This window comes from Pipistrellus hanaki (genome assembly GCF_964339955.1).
Source record: "Pipistrellus hanaki genome assembly, chromosome: 7".
NCBI lineage: Eukaryota > Metazoa > Chordata > Mammalia > Chiroptera > Vespertilionidae > Pipistrellus > Pipistrellus hanaki.
This window is the reverse complement of record NC_140509.1, coordinates 86890980-86911177: the sequence shown is the minus strand read 5'-3', so window position 1 is coordinate 86911177 and position 20198 is coordinate 86890980. Positions and strand designations below refer to the sequence as shown.

At 39.7% G+C, this 20198-nt stretch overlaps 1 protein-coding gene across 11 annotated transcripts in view; it reads right to left on the bottom strand.

Moving 5' to 3' along the window:
* Positions 1-20198, bottom strand: part of QKI (QKI, KH domain containing RNA binding) — a 113243-nt gene that overhangs the window by 23144 nt on the left and 69901 nt on the right. For all 11 annotated transcript variants that reach the window (XR_014795515.1, XR_014795516.1, XM_084889740.1 and 8 more), the window contains exon 4: positions 1606-1749. Coding sequence is in view for 9 of the 11 variants with exons in the window: in XM_084889740.1 (XP_084745866.1) it covers positions 1606-1749 (144 nt within the window). In the remaining 2 variants the exon portion in view is untranslated. The remainder of the gene's footprint in view (positions 1-1605; positions 1750-20198) is intronic.

Genomic DNA, 20198 nt, shown 5'->3' with positions numbered 1-20198 from the left:
TTAAAGTAGCTTACAGCATGATTAGAATAATGTAATAGGGTGGTCTACTTGATATATTAGGTGAAATCATTTGGTTAGTATATGATATGAGCTAACTATTTTTCAGTTATAAATAACAAAAACAGGCCTAATGTTAAGTAACTTGTTCTGATCATAGAACTAACAGACCAATATGCCTAGGGGAAGAAAAACCCTTTTCTATAAATTTCTTCAGTATTGCACAATTATTTTTTAAAAGGAGAGAAATTATATGGCGTAACAGTATACAATTACAGATTTTAGTTTATATTCTTTGTAAAACCTATCAAACAGAATTTACATGGAATTCTTTTCTTACAAGGAGATAATTTTCTTAAGTAAATAAAAATGTTTATGTTTTGTGAGTTTACTTGTAGAAGAAACTACCTGGGGAATAGAGAACAACCAGCATTCTTACTCATTTATGTAAATGTCAACAAATTTCTGTTAGACAGAATACTAACATTATTCCTTGTTTTTTCAATAGCAAGTTAGGTCCACATTTCCATATATTTTACTAATATAAAAATGTTAATAATGTCTTAAAAACCAATAATTTATTATTTATTTTCCACTGAAAAAGATGATACTCTGGTAGTACCATCACTGCCAAAGTTCCTACATGTCCATGGAAAGAGTTGATAATCTGGTGAAGGCCTGGGAGGGGTGGGTGCAGAGTGGAGGGAGTGTGGAGGGGGAGGAAACAGAAAAAGGGGACATCTATAATACTTTCAACAATGAAGACAAATAAAAGAATTAAAAGCGTATAGGGTGGTGAATGCCTGGGGCGAACTAGAAATGGGCCAATGGGAAAAAAGAGGGACATATGTAATACTGTCAGCAATAAAGATTTTTAAAAATTATGAAGTGACTATAGGTTTCTGTAACAACGAGGAAATGACAAAAGGGAGAAGGGAGTGGAGGGAAGGAGATGGAGACGGTGATCAGGAGAGGGAGGGAGGGTGAGAAAGAACACACAGGTGCCTGTGCACTAGTAAGCGGGAGCTCTTTTTCTAAAAGGCAGTCAGTCTATCACGGTGTGGGACAACCTCTCTCTGTGACAACGATGTGCCGGGAGAGTGCGTGGGACCCACAGGCAAGTCTAATATGTGCCCCCTAACACAGCTCCCCAGCGAGGAGCCCGCTGTGGGTGCCTGGGCGCTCACACCGGACAGGAGACTGTCCCCCAAGTCTAATATGAGCCCCCTAACACAGCTCCCCAGCGAGGCGCCTGCTGTGGGTGCCTGGGCGCTCACACCGGACAGGAGACGGTCCCCTCCACAAGAGAGCTCTCCTCTCCCTCCTCACGTTGCACCATGGCAGCGACACAAGGTGAAGAACTTCTGAAAAGCAGTCTCCTGATTCACCTTGCTCCCTTCACAACTCTAATGAACAGGCTTTTGCACTTACAGATCTGACTCTGTCTGTTGTCTACTGTATTATAGTAAAGGAGTTATAAATAATTCTTATTTTTATTTAAATAAGATTTCTAACAATACCTGTTTATTATACAATCTTACAATAATTTAAAATTAAACTGGAAAGGGTGTTGGAACCCAAATCTAAGACTTGGAAATCATTACTTACTGCAGGTACCAGTAATTTCTTCACCTCTTCCACGGCTCTCTTCAGTTTGATCTCTGCCCTGTTTTGAGCATCTTCCACAGTAATCAGCACGTGCAAGTCTTCGTTGAGGTGCTCCCAATTGGGCTTGCCTCTATTTTGCTCCTCCTAAAAAATTTACAAAGTAAAATATTACACGTTTTTCAAAAAAGAAAATATACTTTTCATAATACTAATCTGTTGGCAGCTATTTAAGATACATTACATATTTTTCTATGACGACGTTTTATTTTCCTGGCAAAAACCATGGAGGTACTTCACAGGCAACAGCAATAGTCAGTGTCCCAGAAAAAAGATCAAGAACACTTAGAAATACTGCCCCCAAAGTAATATTCACACTATCTGGCACCTAGTCAGAAATTAATAGGCGGACAGAGAAGCAGAAAATTGTAACATCTGATGAAAAAAAAAATCAATCAAAACCAACCTCGAACAGACACAGATATTGTAATTAACAGAAACAGAGACACTAAAAGGTTGTGTGTGTGTGTGTGTGTGTGTGTGTGTGTGTGTGAGAGAGAGAGAGAGAGAGAGAGAGAGAGAGAGAGAGAGAGAGAGAAGGGGGTGAGGGGGACAGACAAAAGCCGGAGGATTTAAAAAGAGAAGGACTTACATGACAGGAACAGAGAACAAAGTTGCAGTCTAACTTTACATTGTGCTTTATTACAGAAATACATTTATGAGTTGTAAAACACCTAGGTAAATGTGAACAATTCAATAGTTTAAGTGCCGATTAAAATACTTATCCTAATGCTTGCTTCAAAAGAAAGCTTTGCTTATAGTTTTTCAAAGCTGTTGAAAGAACAAACACTTACAGACAAGATGGTGAATCTCTACATCGCTGCCCCAAAACAGCTGGTGGTCAGCACCCCTAGCTCCCGGCCAAACACTAGAAACGCACCCCTGCACAGGCCGCTTTCCGGAAGGAGGTGTGCGGGCAGCTGATGAGTCCCTTTATATAGGAAGTCTGAGGTGCCCAGTTCTCTGTGCTCCGCCCAGGGAAGGCTGCCAGCCATAAGCTGGGGGCAGGTGATTGGAAGACCTTTCTGTGTGTAATCTAACCAGCCAAACACACACACAAAACAACCCGAACCAAGAAAGTAACCCCAGAGCAAGGACAAAAAAACTCAAAAATCTGCAGTTAAGAGAAGATACTACATCCTTAAAACAAGCAGAGTCCTGGCCAGTGTAGTCAGTGGTTAGAGCGTAGGCTGGAACATGGAAAGGTCTCAGGTTCGATTCCCGGTCAAGGGCAAGTACCTGGACTGCGGGTTTGCTCCTCATCCTACGTGGGGGCGAGTGCGGGAGGCACCAGTTGTGTCTCTCTCTCTCCCTCACCACTTCGCCCCCCCTTCCACTTTCTCTGAAAATCAGTCCAAAAAATGTCATCTAAGGATTAACAAAACAAGTAGAGAATGCTATTAAAAGAATTCAAAACATTAAAAAAACAAAAACAGAAACATAAAAAAGAACGACACTAAAAATATGATAGTATAAATGAAAAACGCAATTGAGGTTAGAGGATAAAATTTGAGGATTTCTCCCTCCAACTGGAAGCGAAGACAGAGGAAATGGTAGAAAAGCACAAGAATTGCAGGTCTAGTCCAAGAGGTTCAGGAAGCCAATGATTAATGTCTCACCAAGAAAAAGCAGCCCAGGACTGCAAGTTCCTCAGCATGACACACACCTTTAAAAGCACAGACAGAGAGCTTCCAAATGCACACCCTCTTCACCACAGGGACTACATGAGACGGGAACTAAAAGCAACCAGTCACCGAGAGCACAGTAAGTACACAGGGCAGTAACAGCAATAAACACCAAGACTCTCTTCAAGAGTAGGAAATTGGGGGGCATGGGCAGCAAAGGAGGGGGAAAAACCATGTATTCCACATAAATTCTTACAGAATTTCCTATATTTAATCTATAGCCATATCAGACTTGGTTTAAAAAAAAAAAGGTTTTAAGATAATTCTGCCCAGAAGTTACATTTATCCAATTGTAATCCATTCTAACTCAGAAAGAGTTATGGATAAGTAAATTCCTCCAACATTGAGTTTTAAGCCCAGTAATTATTCAAAACAAATATAATTTCTCCCTGTGTTCTCTTTCTGTTTCTTAAACAGATAATACAGGAAATCTTTTGTTGGCAAATACTATAGAAGTCTATGTTTATCCCTATAAAGGTTCTATTTGAGTCACAAACGAGAATTAGAATAAGACTATGCGGTACATACTCTGTATTCCAAAATATCTACATTAAGAATCCACCCCCCAAATTTCTCACTTCAAAAAATGATTTGGGACAAAAAAGGTGGAAAGGAAGCAAAGAAGAGGAATAACAAATAAGATACACATAGTTTCCCCTTAGAAACAGGGGTCTATGAGGCATCAGTTTCTTTTTAGTTACATTTAGTTGTATGATATTTCAGGAGTCAACTGAGATACTAATGTAGGAAAACAGCTCATTATTACTCATTATTACGACGTCTGTCTTATGGTTCCCAAAACAATGTCATTTCAGATTTTGTGCCTCTGAATCTTCAGCAATGCAGCACATCAGGTTTCCATTTTCAGCAGTCTTCCAACTCAGAATGCCAAGTGGACTGTCTATCATGACCCCGGATATCCAGACTGCAGCTCATTACATATCCCTCCTCCAAACGGCCACAATTATGTCTCAGTATTATTCATCCTGAGGTTTTTTAAAAGACCTGTGGATTTTTAGAACTTGCGGACAAGGACCAATTGAGTTTGTAGGAAAATATTTGAACTGTAACCATAAGCTTACCTGTGCCCTGAGAGAGGGAGGGGCAGCTCTCCCTTCAGCCTCACTGCAATCCACACTGCCTTCAGGCACCACTTCCTGCTCTCTGTCCCACAGTAGCTGCCCGCTCCGCACTGCAAACAAACTACCTGTTCCCAAACATGGACTGATACCCATGACTCTAGGCAAGTTACCACCCATGACCAGAATGCTCTTCTCCCTTAATATTTTACTCTTTGCGCTAAAAAATCATACTATAATTTATGGTTGTGTTTGTCTTATTCTTGCTATTCAAAAGTTTGATTTCAATTAAATACCAGAACGATGCATGTCTCACTGATTTTTCTATTTAAAAAATGTTTTTATTTATTTCAGAGAGGAAGGGAGAGAGAGGGAGATAGAAGCATCAATGATGAAAGAGAATCATTGATCATCTATTTCCTGCATATCCCACACTGGGGATTGAGACCATAACCCATGCATGTGCCTTGGTCAGGAGTTGAACTGTGACCTCCTAGTTCATAGGTCAACGCTCAACAACTGAGCCATGCCAGCCAGGCAGTTCTTTTATTCTTAACAGTATTTATACACTGGTTTTACACATACGTAGCTTTAAACAAGTATCTACTGAATTCAACAGCTGAGCTTTTATTATTGAGGAGCATCATTAAAATCAAGTGTCATTAAAATCCTGCAGCTTTCCCCACAGTCCTCTGCTACACTCTAAGCTACAGTGGTGCCTCGCATAACGAACGCCTCGCACAGCGAACTTTGGACTGGTTTTTCATGAAACCATCGGCCAAAAAGCAGAAAATGGATGAAGATGTGCAAGATTCGGTAGACTCTACTTAGTCTGTCTTAAAATTAAAAAAAATGTGTTTTTTTAAAAAAAATTTATGTTTTTAGATGTATCTAAATAAAAATATGTCATCTTAGCATATTTTTTTTTATGTCATCTTAGCATATTTTATGCTACAGAACGAATTATTTTTTTTAACATGTATTGTTATGGGAAAACGCGTTTCACATAACGAACTTTTCGCATAACAAGCTTGCTCCTGGAACGAATTAAGTTCGTTGTGTGAGGCACCACTGTACTGTGCATGCCTGTACCATCAGACTCCTCACTGTCTCCCCTGATCATCTGTGTGGTTTCTGGGCCTGACTCTGTGTAAATGGCAGGTTACGTTTGACAATGTTTAGCCCTATCTTTTATTATTGTTCTCTTACTTCTAGTCAACTCTTAGATTTTCTACAATTCTGCTGAGGTCTGCTTTTCATATCCCATCGAAGATACTGCTTTTCCTTCACCACCTCTATACTACAACTTGTTTCAATGTGTCAGAAGGAATATAAGGGTTAAATTCTTTTATAAACTACAAGACTAAAGTTACACATAACAGAGCAAAATGACAACAAAAACAATTATACAATTACTATGGGTATAAATATTTTCAAAGCACAAAACTGCTAACCCTTTTTTGATTTAAGGGAAGCTGAAATGACAAGACAGCATTCAAGGAAATGGAATATAGCTTTATTTATATAGTAAATTAAAGTTTAATAATATATTTAAAAAAACCTTATAATACCACCCATACCTGATTAGAAAAGTTAGACACTATTACCGATGATACTTTGTTCAGGTCTACATTTTTGACAAGTATACTATAAAGAAAGAAATTCCAAATAACTCTTAGTCTTGCTGGTGATGATAAAACACAAACTGAGAAATGTAAAAAATGGTACCCTAGCTGGTTTGGTTTAGTGGATAGAGCATCTGCCCACAGACTGAAGGATCCAGGATTCAATTCCGGTCAAAGGCTTGACTCCTGGCCCGGTCAGGTGTGTGCGAGAGGCAACTAATTAATGTGTCTCTCACATAGATGCCCCACTCCCGTCTCTCTGTCTCTTCCCCATTCTTTCCATTTTCTCTAAAAATCAATGGAAAAATATCCTCGGGTGAGGATTAACACACACACACACACACACACACACACGAAAAAAATGAAAGCGATAACAATAGCAACTTTTATTAAACACATTGAATGCTAAGAAATATAGACATACCCCTTCATTTAATCATTTAATCACGTCATGAGGCAATACTATTATTCTTCCTAACATGTTAATAAGGAGGGTGAGGCAGATATGACTTGCCAAGTCGTACATACAGTAAACGGCCAGTGTCTCAGTGTCTTGTGGTAATCGCTGCAAGCACCTTTGAGAAAAAGACGCCCTCCAGTTCCACCCACTGCCAGACAGTCCCGTTTCTCCCCAAATGAGTCTGGGTCCCCAGAGTCTTGCCCGGAACTGGAGTTCAGCGCAGTCAGGAGCTTTTGTCTCCATCCCGCTTGAGAAAGCCAGTCACACACTCAGTTGCCAGTCCTCTCCGTGTGCGTCCCAGTACCTCTGCCTCCTGCAGCTCCTCTGAGTCTCAGTGTGCTTTTCTCTTTCCTTCTAGTTGTATAATTTCCACTCAGCCAGCCTTCCTGTGGTTCTGGATGATGTCCATTTTGTCTTTTAGTTGTAGTTTTAAAATTTGGGCGAGGCAGCAGGTTAGGTGTTTTCCTATGTTGCCATCTTTGTTTCCAACCATTTCATTTTTTGATGCTGCTGTTTACAGAATATGAAAATACTAGTGGCCCGATGCATAAAATTAGTGCACTGATGAGGTCCAGCCGGCCTTCCCCAATGATAGCGGGCTGGCTGGGGTGGGAGCCAATCAGGTTGGGGCTGGCCAGGGTGAAGGGCCACAGGCATCTTGGTCTATTTGTGTATTATCCTTTTATTATATAGAATTAAAAAAAAATCATTCTCAATGTTTAAGAAACTATTATTTTTTGTTTTTTGATTAAAAACAAAAAACACTTGATGAGTCACTCCCCTATGAAGCTTTAAATTATGCTAATTACAGTATCTGTTTGAACAACAAAGTAATTCTATAACACGAAGCATCAAAACTCAATAACTGTCCCCACCCCCGCTGAGAGACTCTTTTAATTATAGATTTGTAGTCAGGCAAATGAGCACAAGACTTCTCCCCTACTGAGCTCTTAATGTGGAAGTTCACAGGCCAGAACCTCCCAGACAGGAATTCAAGTGTTATAAATTTGAGTAAAGCAAGGTTCCAATAACACTTCTACAAATATATACATTTAAGCCAAATGATAAACAGTATCTGGTGTTTAGGAAATGTTCACTGAGAAACTGGACATAAAATGATTTTACATAATTGTTCACTGACTCTAGTTACATAAAGTTGACCTCAAAAATTTTTTAACTTGAACTTAGTAAGTACAGCAAACAATTATGTTCTCAAAGCAAATTATTTTCTAATAATATATGAAGATTAGAATAATTTTATATCCAGGTTGTTGAAATTATTACCTAGAAAAGTCTTTATAGGTAACAAAAAGCACAATGGAACAATTTGCTAAATTCAAAGAATGTTATTGTTTTATGTCAATAACTTTCCAAGTTAAAAACAAAAGGACTATCCTCAATACTTTTCCTTCCCAAGAAACATCTCTCTCCTATGATCACAATACTAAAAAACTGCCAGGTAATGACCTCCTCATAATTTTCACATATTAATTCCACATCCAAACTAAACTTATATATGCCCCACTTCTGGACAAATACCAGCGGTCTGTCACAATGATGACCAAAATTCAGCCTTCTCTAGATCAGAGCACCTTAGTGGAAACAATGTTGGATGTGGCATGCATAGAGTGAGACTAGCCCAGGCTGCGTGGTTCGTTCATTACAGCATTCTCCCATACACCAAAAGGCTACAGGTTTGATTCCTGGTCAGGGGCACATTCAGGAGGCAACCGATCAATGTTTCTCTCTCCCCCTTTCCCTCCATTTTCCCTCCTTCCCTTTCCCCCCTTCTGCTCCCAACACTAATGAAAACATCCTAGGAGCTGTGCAATTGATGTTCACATGGTTTGAACTGACTGCTGTCTGAAATCAAAGAGGGATAAATGACTGCAGGAAATGACATAAGCATAAACATAGAGAAGGGATAACAAATTCAACAAATAAACTAACATGACTAGAGGTTATAATTTACAAAAATAAAGTTGAAAAAGTACTGTAGGGAAAAGGACTGTTACAATTAAGATAACCTATTTGTTAATTAACGAAGCCAATAAAATATATTAAATATATGAAATAAAAACAAAACATTCTTTTTAAATATAATTTTTAGTAGAAAGAAGCTTAACAAAGATCCCCTGTCATCTTTGTGGCTGTGGACTGGAAGAGAGCTCAGCAGATCAAAGCACTGGACGGAATGACCCCACTCCCCCCAGGGTTCGGATCCGAAACAAAGAACAAAGGAGGACAAGTAGTTTCCCAGAAACAGGAATAAACCATGATTCTTTCAGGAGCTCTACACAAAACAGACTAACAGAGCAATAAAAGGAATTTATAAAACATTAATGAAACTGGAGAATGAATTCAAATACTACTAATCCCACAATATTTTCCCCAAGTCACTCCTCTATCAGAATTCATCTTTCCCATGTTCTTTCCACAGGATTTTATGACTCTGATAAAACTTAGTATTGTACTGAGTTTCTGCCTCCCGTACACAGAATTACTAGTAAGTTACTAGTTACTAAAGAGCAAGATGGTTCCTTTACTTTTTTTTCCCCCCTTTCCTATTACTCACAGGGAATGAAATATGCCTAAATAAGAGTTTGGTACAGCCCTTCCCAGGTGACTCAATTAGGTGGAGTGTCTTGTCATACCGTGCACCAAAAGGTTGCAGGTTCGATTTACAATCGGGGCAAGGGAGAAAATGCAGAAGAAAAAGAATCACAAAAAAAATTCACCATGAAAGGGTTAGCGTAAGTTTTTACAGACCGTTACAAGTTCCTTATAAATTTTAAAAACATGAGTAACAACATTAAAAGGTTTTCATTAATAGGGGGATGTTCATGGTGCATTATCTGCTCACAAGCAAATCTCTGATGAAAAAAAGAAACCAACCAACAAACCACCGGGGACACAGCTGTCAAGAAGATTCTCGGGGGGGGGGGGGGGGTTTCTAGAGAAGCTGTCAGCCCAGGAGACACAGCTCCAAGCAGATGCCCCTGCAGCCCTCCTGGGGCCCAGCTGTGGAGGTAGGAGACACAGGCACAGATGTCCTTAACCCTGTGTACAATTAGTACAAGCTAGTGTGTGGCTGTGTGTCTTTAGCTTTTTAAGAAAAACGGTTTTGAAGTAAAAACAAAAAAGCTCCAAAAATTATATAGGAAAAAAGCTTATTATTAAGATATAAAGAAAATATTTTTGTGCAGTGGTGTGTTGCTTTAGATGTTAGAAAAATTAAACGTTTCAAAAAATTAAAACATTTCTAAAGTTGTACGACAGTTATAGTAAGCTAAGGTTGAATCATTGAAAAATTATTTTTCTGACTTAGTGTAGCCTAAGCTTAAAGTATTTACAGAGTTTACAGCTATGTCCTAGGTCTTTACATTCATCCACCACCCAGTCTCCCCCAGAGCAGCCTCCAGTCCTATGAGCTCCGTTCATGGTAAGTTGCCTTTACTGTACACAGGTTTTCAGCTTCTATTCTTTATTCTTACTGTACCCTGTCTATGTGTAGATACACAAAACGCTCGCCATTGTGCTCTAACGGCTGGAGCACTCAGGACAGGAGATGCTGCACAGGCTTGGCACCCAGGAGCAACAGGCGAGGCCATGAAGCCAGGGCATGTGCAAGTGCTCTTGGCTTCATGGCGGAATCGCCTAAGGATGCATTTCCCAAAACCTACCCGTGTCGTTAAGTGACCTGTGACTGAGTTAACTAAAGTGATATCTTTTTTATAACCCTTCACTATAATATGATAAGCAAAACATAACCATAAAAGTGATGTAGTTAATGCAGCACAGTATATTATATAATGCAATTTTCCTTTTCTCTTAAAGATGCTAAACTACTTTCATTTCTTGTGGGTACTTCTGAAAAACCACCAACCCAGATTTAACTCTGATAAGTGCATTCAAAGATGCTAATAAATGGAAAACATTAAAAAAATTATTCTTCAGGGAAGATGCTCGCATGACTTAAGTGAGTTTCCACACAGTGTGAATACAAGCTAGCATGAGCAGGAGCATGAGCACAGCTCACAGCAGTACCCTCCAACGTCTGCATCTAATGGATAAAAATGGTAATTTTTAGAATAGCCTCTTATCTTTTTTCCCCCCTCAATGGGGAGAAGTTTTAATAGGTAAAAACAAGATAGTTTATCTTTTTTATTAAGAAAATATATTTTATTGATTTCAGAGAGGAAGAAAGAGGGAGAATCATTGATTGGCTGCCGCCCGTACACCCTCTACTGGGGATCAAGCCTGCAACCCAGGCATGTGCCCTTGGCCGGAATTGAACCTGGGAACCTTCAGTCTGCAGACTGACGTTCCATCCATTGAGCCAATCCAGATAGGGTGCATAATGCCTTTATAAAATGAATCATCCAACATTTATAATTTCCCTAAAAATAATTTTTAAGAAATTCCTATTTGCTAACTAAAACCTGGCCTGTTACACTAATGACTTCTTACTTCTACAAATGGTCACTTTGTTTTATGCACTATCCAATGTTATATAACTGATGTTCAAATTAAATATAAACCATTTATTGTTTTTACATTTTACTGTAACTATCTAATTCAACTATATCAGCCAAGAAGAGTACTCTCTCAGAATAAGAAATGAAAGTTCACAGAACCCATGTTTTGTTCCATTTATTAGAAATTTTTTCAAGCATGGTCAAGTTTCAGAAATATTGAACTAAAGTAAAATTATTTTCAATTCCTTTCCTTATCAACTGACATCCACTTAGCTGTATAACTAAGAAGTTATTTCTTACAAAGTCTTGAGAAGCGCTTTAAAATGTTTCCACAGAGACCAAGGTAATGTTTGCAACGCCCAAGGAACAATAGTGCACTCCCCGACCACTAGCGATTGAAGGCACTTCTTACACACAGAGATATGCATGGACAGGACTCTTCCACAGTATCCTTGGCTCCACTTCCTCTTAATTAACAAAAAAAACGATGTAACAGAAGCTATTCACCATCCAACTGAAATATGAGTGCAATGAAAACTATTTCTTGAGGTCTAAAACAACTTTATGAAAACCATATGGAATCATAATGCTTATGAATTAAGCTACCATTAACAATTAATGTGGTTAATTTTGAGGATGAGGTTCAATTGAAATAATGTTAATAGTAATCATAATTGGAGAAAACATCTTTTTTAAAATGGCTACAGATGTGATACTTAAAGATCTATCATTGCCTATATTCTAAAACAATAAATGTATGAAATACTGAAGACTTATTTAGTAGTCCTTAATGGCAGATAGCATTAATCTTGTTTTACAGATGAGGAGATTTAGAGAAACCAACTTGTCTTAAGTCTGTCAGCCACTAAGTACTTGACCCAGAAACTAAAAGCAAATCTGAATCTCTCATGTCCTCTCTCCACTGACACAATAGAAGCATCATAACTGAACCCATTCTTTCCTCAGGTTCATGTGAGACCTGAAACCTCTCAGGTCCCCTTATTGTCAAGTCATCTCAAGAGCTCTTTCTTCCTGAATTTCTCCAGCAATCCTACCTCATCTGATTCTTATTAATGACACATTTGTATAAAGTAACTCTATATAACCCTAAATCTCATCATTTCATTTCTGCTATAGGGTACTTAAAGTTAGGATTCCTGCCCAACCCTTTTAAGAATATTCTTCACACTCAGATATTTAGTGAAATGAAAAGAATCTCATGGGTAATGGGAGAGAAAGTAGCATGTTCAATGAAAACCATCTCTATACCTAATCAGGCTCCCCGTTTTACAGAGAGAGCAGGACAGGTGCCAGTAAGTCCTCAGTGAGCAGAAAGCCCGATAACTACCTCCATGCTGCTCTAACAAGAGGAGATACTCAGCAAAGTCATGCAGCCATTAAAAACATGCCAGCCTCCGTAAATGCCTGCGGCAGTGGGAAAACTGGAAACAGGTGAATTACTGGGTCCTTCCTAGGTTTACCCACAGGATCGTGCCAAAATACAAAACTGACTTTCTATGAGAAAAAAATGCATTCATAAATGGAATTAACTCGTCTTAGAAAAATAGAACATTTTACTCGAAAATTTCCATGCTAAAAGAACTGATTTTTAAATAGTTAGTAGAAACTATTATACATTAAATCCTAACTCTCAAAGTCTGCAGCTCATAAAATGCAAACTTCTACATGAGAAAAGTTCGTTATCAGGGTATGGCGAATTAAGCTGAACTCAACACAGCGCCAGAATTCTATCCCAGCATGCCTTGTTAGAGGAGCAGGAAGTGTATTCCTTCCCGAGGTGGAGACAAAGGAGACAGAGCTTGTCCGGTAGGACTCACACACCATCTCTCCACCGGGAATCAAACCTAAGCCGGTGCCCTGTGAAAGGTCTGGGAGGTGTCCCTGCACTCACTGACCAGTGACTTTAGTCAAAAGGGTGAGGACCCTGGGGGGCCTGACTGACGCAAATGGCAGCCTTGAAGGAGGAACCAGGCCTTTCCCTGGACTCCAGCTGCTCTCCCCTCCCCCCCCCCAATCTCCCCGCCCGACTGCCTGCCTGCTCGGGACCCTTGAGTGGGCACAGATCCATCCAACTGTGAAAGCCAGATCGATGCCTCTTAAGACACCCTCCTGCTGCTCCTCCGGTTGAACTCTTCCATTAAAGTTTCACCATCATACAAATTATAAAATAAAAGTATCTCATTAAGTGACTAAAGCCACAATTATAGCCTATGCCTTGGTTAATGCGTGTTCAGAAGTAGTCATAATATGTTTAGGAGTATTTTTAGGCTAAATAAATTAAAAGCTATTCCAGAATGTGTAATAATTTGGACCTAATCAACACTGCTAGGAAGGAAAGAGGTATTCATTTTGGTGTGAAAAACAACTTCTTTAATAAATGTCAGATTAACCCTTATTCAACAAACATGACAGAAAGTAATTAAGAAGGGAAATATTTCCTTAAAATGTCATTAAGAACACAAAGGCATACCGAAAGGACCATAAAGCTCAAATTTAACTAGATATAACAAGTAATTTAATATTAATTTTATAAATGTTCTGCCTTAGCCAAGAGATTCTCCATATCAACAAGTTGCAAGCTATATGAACCCTCAAGAGAAAGCATTTATGTGTGCTCAATGTGCGCATACATATTTTTAACTTTCTATAGTTGCATTAATAACCCATAAAAAGATAGTATTTCCATTTTTACTTTAAAAAAGGTTTCTGTTGATTTGAGAGGGGGCGAGGGGAGGGAGAGGAAGCGGGAGACGAGGTGGTTCTCCACACGCCCAGCGGGAAAGCCGCCTGCACCCTGGCCGTGCCTGACCAGGAGCCACCTTGTGGCTGTGGACGCAGGGGCTGCCGCTCAGCCGCCGGAGCCTCCCGGCTAGGGCAGCATTCTCACTTTAACGTCCCGAGTAGAACTGCATCTATTTAGTTTCCAATATGCAATCAGGAGAGGACAGTCTTTGAAAACAATTTTCTACATAAAGGAAGAGATTACATCACAATGAGGTGACACATTTGAGAAAGAAAAAAAGTGAAAAGCTTTGGTCATTTATTAACTATCAGTTGCTGGACTAAATTTGTACTTTAAAAACAGTAGCTAATTACCTATGTGCCCCCCCCCCAACCCCCCCATAGATGCAAGTATTCAATATTTATAATGCTTAATCTCTATATGTAAAAGCCTAAGGAACCAGCTGACCGTCTAGTAGCTATGATGCACAGTGACCACCGGGGTGCAGACACTCTGACCGATAGCTATGATGCGCACTGACCACCAGGGGGCAGATGCTCAACACAGGAACTGCCGAGCTGCAGTGACTTAGCAGCTGCGGTTCTCGAGCAACACACCCGGAACCAGAGAGGAGGGAGCCCGATTATGGAGTGTGTCACCTGAGAACTGCCCTCTCACATTCTGGGATCCCTCGGGGGATGTCAGAGAGCCGGTTTCGGCCCGATCCCCACGGGCCAGGATAAGGGACCCCACCGGTGCACAAATCCATGCATGAGGTCTCTAGTATTGTAGTTTAATAAGATATAAAATCTCTTAAAATCCCATCTCATATATGGCATAACCCATCAACAAACCACCATGTAATAAAGTTTCCTTTTGAATTGTTCTTTGTATTTTTTTACACTGAACAGAAAGTATCCAGATCAATATTTTTAGACTGTGCCTTTTATATCACAATTTCAAGATGGAGACTATACTGAATCAAGTGTATTAGATCAAATCTATTCCTTTTCATTCTATACAATAAAAGCCTAATAGGCTAAGTGTCCAGTTGGCCATCCAACCAATCAAAGTGTAATATGCTAATGATGTGCTAAGGCTGCTTAATCGCTTGCTATGATGTGCACTTACCACCAGGGGGAAGACAGAAGACCAATTGCTATGATGTGCTCTGACCACCATGGGGCAGATGCTCCGACTGGTATTTAGCTTGTTGCTGGGGTCCAGCCAACTGGGACTGAGCGAGAAGGGTCAGATACACCCTGGAGCCCCCTCCTGCGGTCCCTCCCCAGCCCTGATGGTATACCATTAGGGTCCCTCGGCCTGGCCTGTGCCCTCTCCCAGGCCAGGTTGATGGACCCTCCCACCCCTGCTGAGTGCACAAATTTCATGTACCGGGCCTCTAGTTACTACATAATATTCTCTTACATGAAGAAGCCAAAATTCCATGACTATTTATGCTATTTCAATTTTTTTATTTATCACTTATAAATAGCACTGCAGGGAAATTGCTTATATCCATCTTCCAAAACACATAGGTAAGGGTTTCTTAGGAAACTGACAAATAGTGGAATTTGCATAGATAAAATATCTTTAAAATTTACTATTAATAGGTGGCTGTACCAATTTACACTTTTTAATTTTTTTTTTTTCCAATTTAATGTATGGGAGTCGATGTTCCCTCACATTCTAGACATGGGTAGCATGTTTAGTTTCCGACAACTCAATGGGTATCCAATGGTACCTTACTGTCACTGTGTGTCATGTCATGCCCCTGAACAATGATGTCTGAGTATTAAAGTGAAGCAGCTTTGTGTTCACTATTTATTTTGGTTTGCTGTGCTGTGAGTTGCCTACACTCCTGGATCTGTGACTTGGTTTTTTCTTTTGAATGACTTTTTACATTTTCTGAATACAAACATTTAGGTGGCTTACCCTTTAATAATTTATGGTGTTTTTGCATAACAAGTTTTTTCCCTAATGTAGCCTATATATCTATCCATGTTCTTTTATGTAAGTAATCCTTACTTACCCTAAAGTCACAAATACCTTCTCCTACAGTTTCTTCTAATGTTTAATTTTTCTGCTTGTTACTTTAGGCAATTAATTCATCTGGAACTTCTTTTTGCACATGGAAACCCAAATATCCTAATTTCCACTTATTGAGTAAGTCATGTTTCATTTGTCATTCCACCATGTCTACCCCTTCTTTCCACAACACACACATAATTATATGAAATCACTCTAATTTATTTATCCCATTGATCTAATTGCTGTCCCTCAGAAATATAAACAATTAATAAAATTATGAATATTAATTAAATGCAATCAAGTCATTCCTCTGTGTTTTTCTTTTAGAATGGTTTCAATTATTAATGGAAAGTTTCACTATTGTAAGAATCCTGAAATCAATTCAGTTCCACACGCAATAAATTTTATTATTTTCTAATAAAAGGAATTAGATTTTACTGACTATAGAGATTCACAAAGAAATTATAGCTTTAAAACACAGAATTTAGATGGCATTTTTCATTATTTAAAAAATTTGTCCAGTATTTCTAACTTGGCCCCATTTCCATTCTTACTGTCTCCTTATAGTGTGTCACCTACTCTAAGACACTTTCAGCATAACATGCTCTCCTCTCTGCCTCCTGATGTGCCTTCCTAACGCTGCGAGGCAGGCAGCAGCAGGCCAGTGTCCCTGCCAGCTCACAGCCCTGCCGCAGCCACAGGGAACTAAGCAGGCCTCCTGAGGGAGGAGACTGTGTATCTGCTGCTTTCTCAGGAGGACTAGACATTGGCCCTAGATCAGCATGGCCACCTGTTGGCGACCTCTGCCAGAGACGGTCCTCAGCAATGCAGTGCAATGACAGTTTAGGTAACTGGGAGCTAGCGTCCAGGGATCAGGGAAAATACGTCCCACATTCTGTTACTGCTTTTGCTGTGAGAAATTAAGTCTGGTCTCAAAAACACAAGTCTCAGGTCGTCCACCAGCATCCTGACAACGGGAGGCAGTTAACACGTTAGGCTTAGAAGCAGGATAAATCAGACTTTTACTGTACTTAACAACAATGTGTATTAAAACTTACGATGGCTGGGGGCGAAACTCTATGGAAGAATAACAGATTATCCTTTAAAAATGCTACATCACTAACATGCCTGCGACCATGGGCTATTATGTGCCATAAAAAAGCACAACAAAGTAAAAAGGTATAAAAAACTCTGAGAAAGTCTTAGGAATTTGTTAATGTCACTTATCTTTCCCCTTAGCATGTATCACACAATATAATAAAGATAGAACTAAGTCGCGACCCACAGGTTGAGAACCGCTAGCAGGGTCGCCTAAAACCATTGGAAAACACAGATATTTACATTATGATTCATAACAGTAGCAAAATTACAGTTATGAAGTAGCAATGAAAATTTTATGCTTGGGGGTCACCACGACTTGAGGAACTGCATTAAAGGGTTGCAGCATTAGAAGGGCTGAGAACCACTGATTTAGATCCTTCTGTTAAAACTAGAGGCCAGTGCAGGAAATTCATATATATATATATATATATATATATATAGATGTACCTATTTATTACTCTTAATTTTTAATGGCTAGTTGATTTTCAGTCAGTTCCTCTGTGATTGAAGAACACTGTGAATAGTTTCAGATCTGGACTCCACTGAAGCGTTACTGGCCCAACACTCAGTCAATCTGACAATGTTCCACATGTACTTGAAGAGTAAATTATACCGCTGTTGGACACAATGTACTGCTTTGGGAAATTAGGTCAAGTCTGCTAGTTGTATTCAGATCTCTATATTCTTTTTATTATTATTATTATTATTATTGATTTTTTTTTTTTACAAAGAGGAAGAGAGAGGGATAGAGAGTTAGAAACATTGATGAGAGAGAATCAACGACCAGCTGCCTCTTGCACACCCCCACTGGGGGTGTACCCGCAAACCAAAGTACATGCCCTTGACCAGAATCGAACCTGGGACCTTTCAGTCCGCAGGCTGGGGCTCTATCCACTGAGCCAAACCAGTTTTGGCAGATCCTCTATATTCTTGAGTTTTGTCTACTTACTGTACTAGTTTAGAATTATCTTAAAATTATGATTGTGAATTTGTAAGTTCTGGAAATTTTTACTTTACACATATTTAAAAGCTATGGCATTTGGTATATACAAATTTAAGGTCATAATCTCTTCTTAATGTACTGACCTTTTACATAAATTAGAATTTTCTATATTAATCAGAAATTTTGAAAATAGAGGTTTACTTCTTCCTTTCCAACCTGTATGCCAATTTCTTTCTTTTTTCTAATCTTATTGCACTTGTTAAGACTTTGACTATAAACTGGAATAAAAATGGTGGCTGCAAACATCCTTGCTCTTACGAGAAACGCACTGAGCTTTTCCCTGCTGAGCCTGATGTTACACAATCACATCTGCCGAAGGACGTTTCAGTCAGTGGCAGACTGAACACAGACAGTGGGAGACCGTTTAGCCTAGATGTGCAGTGGACCATACCATGTAGGTTTGTGTACGTGCACTCTGTGATGTGCCACGTCAACAAAATCGGTTAAGGAAACATTCCTCAGACCCAGCCATGTCATTAAATGATGCATGACTATTTTTTCACAGATGAACTTTATCAAATTGAGAATGTTTCCTTCTATTCTTTAGTTTTCTGGTTTCATTTATTATGAAAGTGTCCATTCCTTTTTGATGCATCTATTAAAATAACCATAGTTTTTTTAACCTTTATTCTGATATACTGAATTATACTAATTCCCAGATGTTAAACTAACCTTGCACTGCACCAAGATACACCCTACTTAGTATTTAGTTTCCTTTTTATTTATTTCTAGAAGCCCAGTGCATGAAATTCGTGCATTGGGGGTGGGGCCCCTCAGCCCAGCCTACGCCCTCTCACAGTCTCAGACCTTTTTTACACAGTTGTTTTTTTAATTTATTTTATTTTTCCATCAACATTTATCTCCTCTATGCCCTCTTTCACCTCCATCCACAATCACTAAACACACTATTGTCCAAGTCCATGATCCTCTTTCTTCTTTTTTTGCACAATTCCCCCACCCTACACCCAACATACCCCTATCCCTACCAGAGCTGTCTGGATGCTCTTTACCTATGAGTCTGTCTCTATTTTGCTTGGTAGGTCAGTTTATTCATAAAATGCCACATAGGAGTGAAACCATATTACTCAGTTTTCTAAGATAACTAGAGGCCCGGTGCATGAAATTTGTGCAGGGGTGTGTGTGTGTCCCTCAGCCCAGCCTGAACCCTCTCCAATCTGGGACATCCCTCTCACAATCTAGGACTGCTGGCTTCCAACTGTTCGCCTGCCTGCCTGCCTGCCTGATTGCGCCTAACCGCTTCTACCTGCCAGCCTGATTGATGTCTTAACTGCTCCCCTGCCAGTCTATTTGCCCCCAACTTCCCTCCTCTGCCAGCCTAACTGCCCTAACTGCCCTTCCCTGCAGAATTGACTACCCCCAACTGCCCTCCCTTGCTGGTCATCTTGTGGTAGCCATCTTGTGTCCACATGGGGGCAGGATCTTTGACCACATGGGGGCAGCTATCTTGATCTTGTGTGTTGGAGTGATGGTCAAACTGCATATTACTCTTTTATTAGATAGGATAGAGGCCTGGTGCATGGGTGGGGGCCCACTGGTTTGCCCTGAAGGGTGTCCCCATTCAGGGTGGGGGTTTCCTTGGGGTGTGGGGTGGCCTGGGTAAGGGGCCTGTGGTGGTTTGCAGACTAGCCACGACCCCAGCGACCCAAGCGAAGGCCCTAGTATCTGGAATTTATTTACCTTCTAAGTTGAAACTTTGTAGCCTGGAGCAGATCCAAGCCTCCTGCTCGCTCTGTGGCTGCAGCCATTTCTGTTTGGATTTGTTTACCTTCTATAATTGGAACTTAGTAGCCTTGAGTGGAGGCTCAGGCTCGCTAGGTCAGGCAGGAAGCTTGGCATCTTCCATTGTCTGGTAATCCAGGCCTCCCTCCTGCTCTCTGTGACCACAGCAATCTTGGTTGGGGTTAATTTGCATACTTGCTCTGATTGGCTAGTGGGTGTGGCTGGTGGGCATGGCTTGTGGGTGTAGCAGAAGTACAGTCAATTTGCATATTACTCTTTTATAAGATAAGATGCTTCAAGTATATTAATTACATAATGAAACCAACAGAAATGCGAACTCAATTAGGAAAACCTTACAAGAAAATCTGAATTCTTTGTAATAACTTTTTCTCAATTAATGAAGTTTATTAAAATATAAATCTTTTTTCAAATTTAAATCAAATTGTTAGGAAACAGAATTTTCAGAAGGCCAAGAAGAATAAGCAGCATTTTAAAAAATGAAGCTAGAGAATGTTTATATTCAGAAATAATAAGTTTTAAAAGAGAGGAAAAATATGTAATTTTTTTTATAGAAGTTACATTTCAAATGAC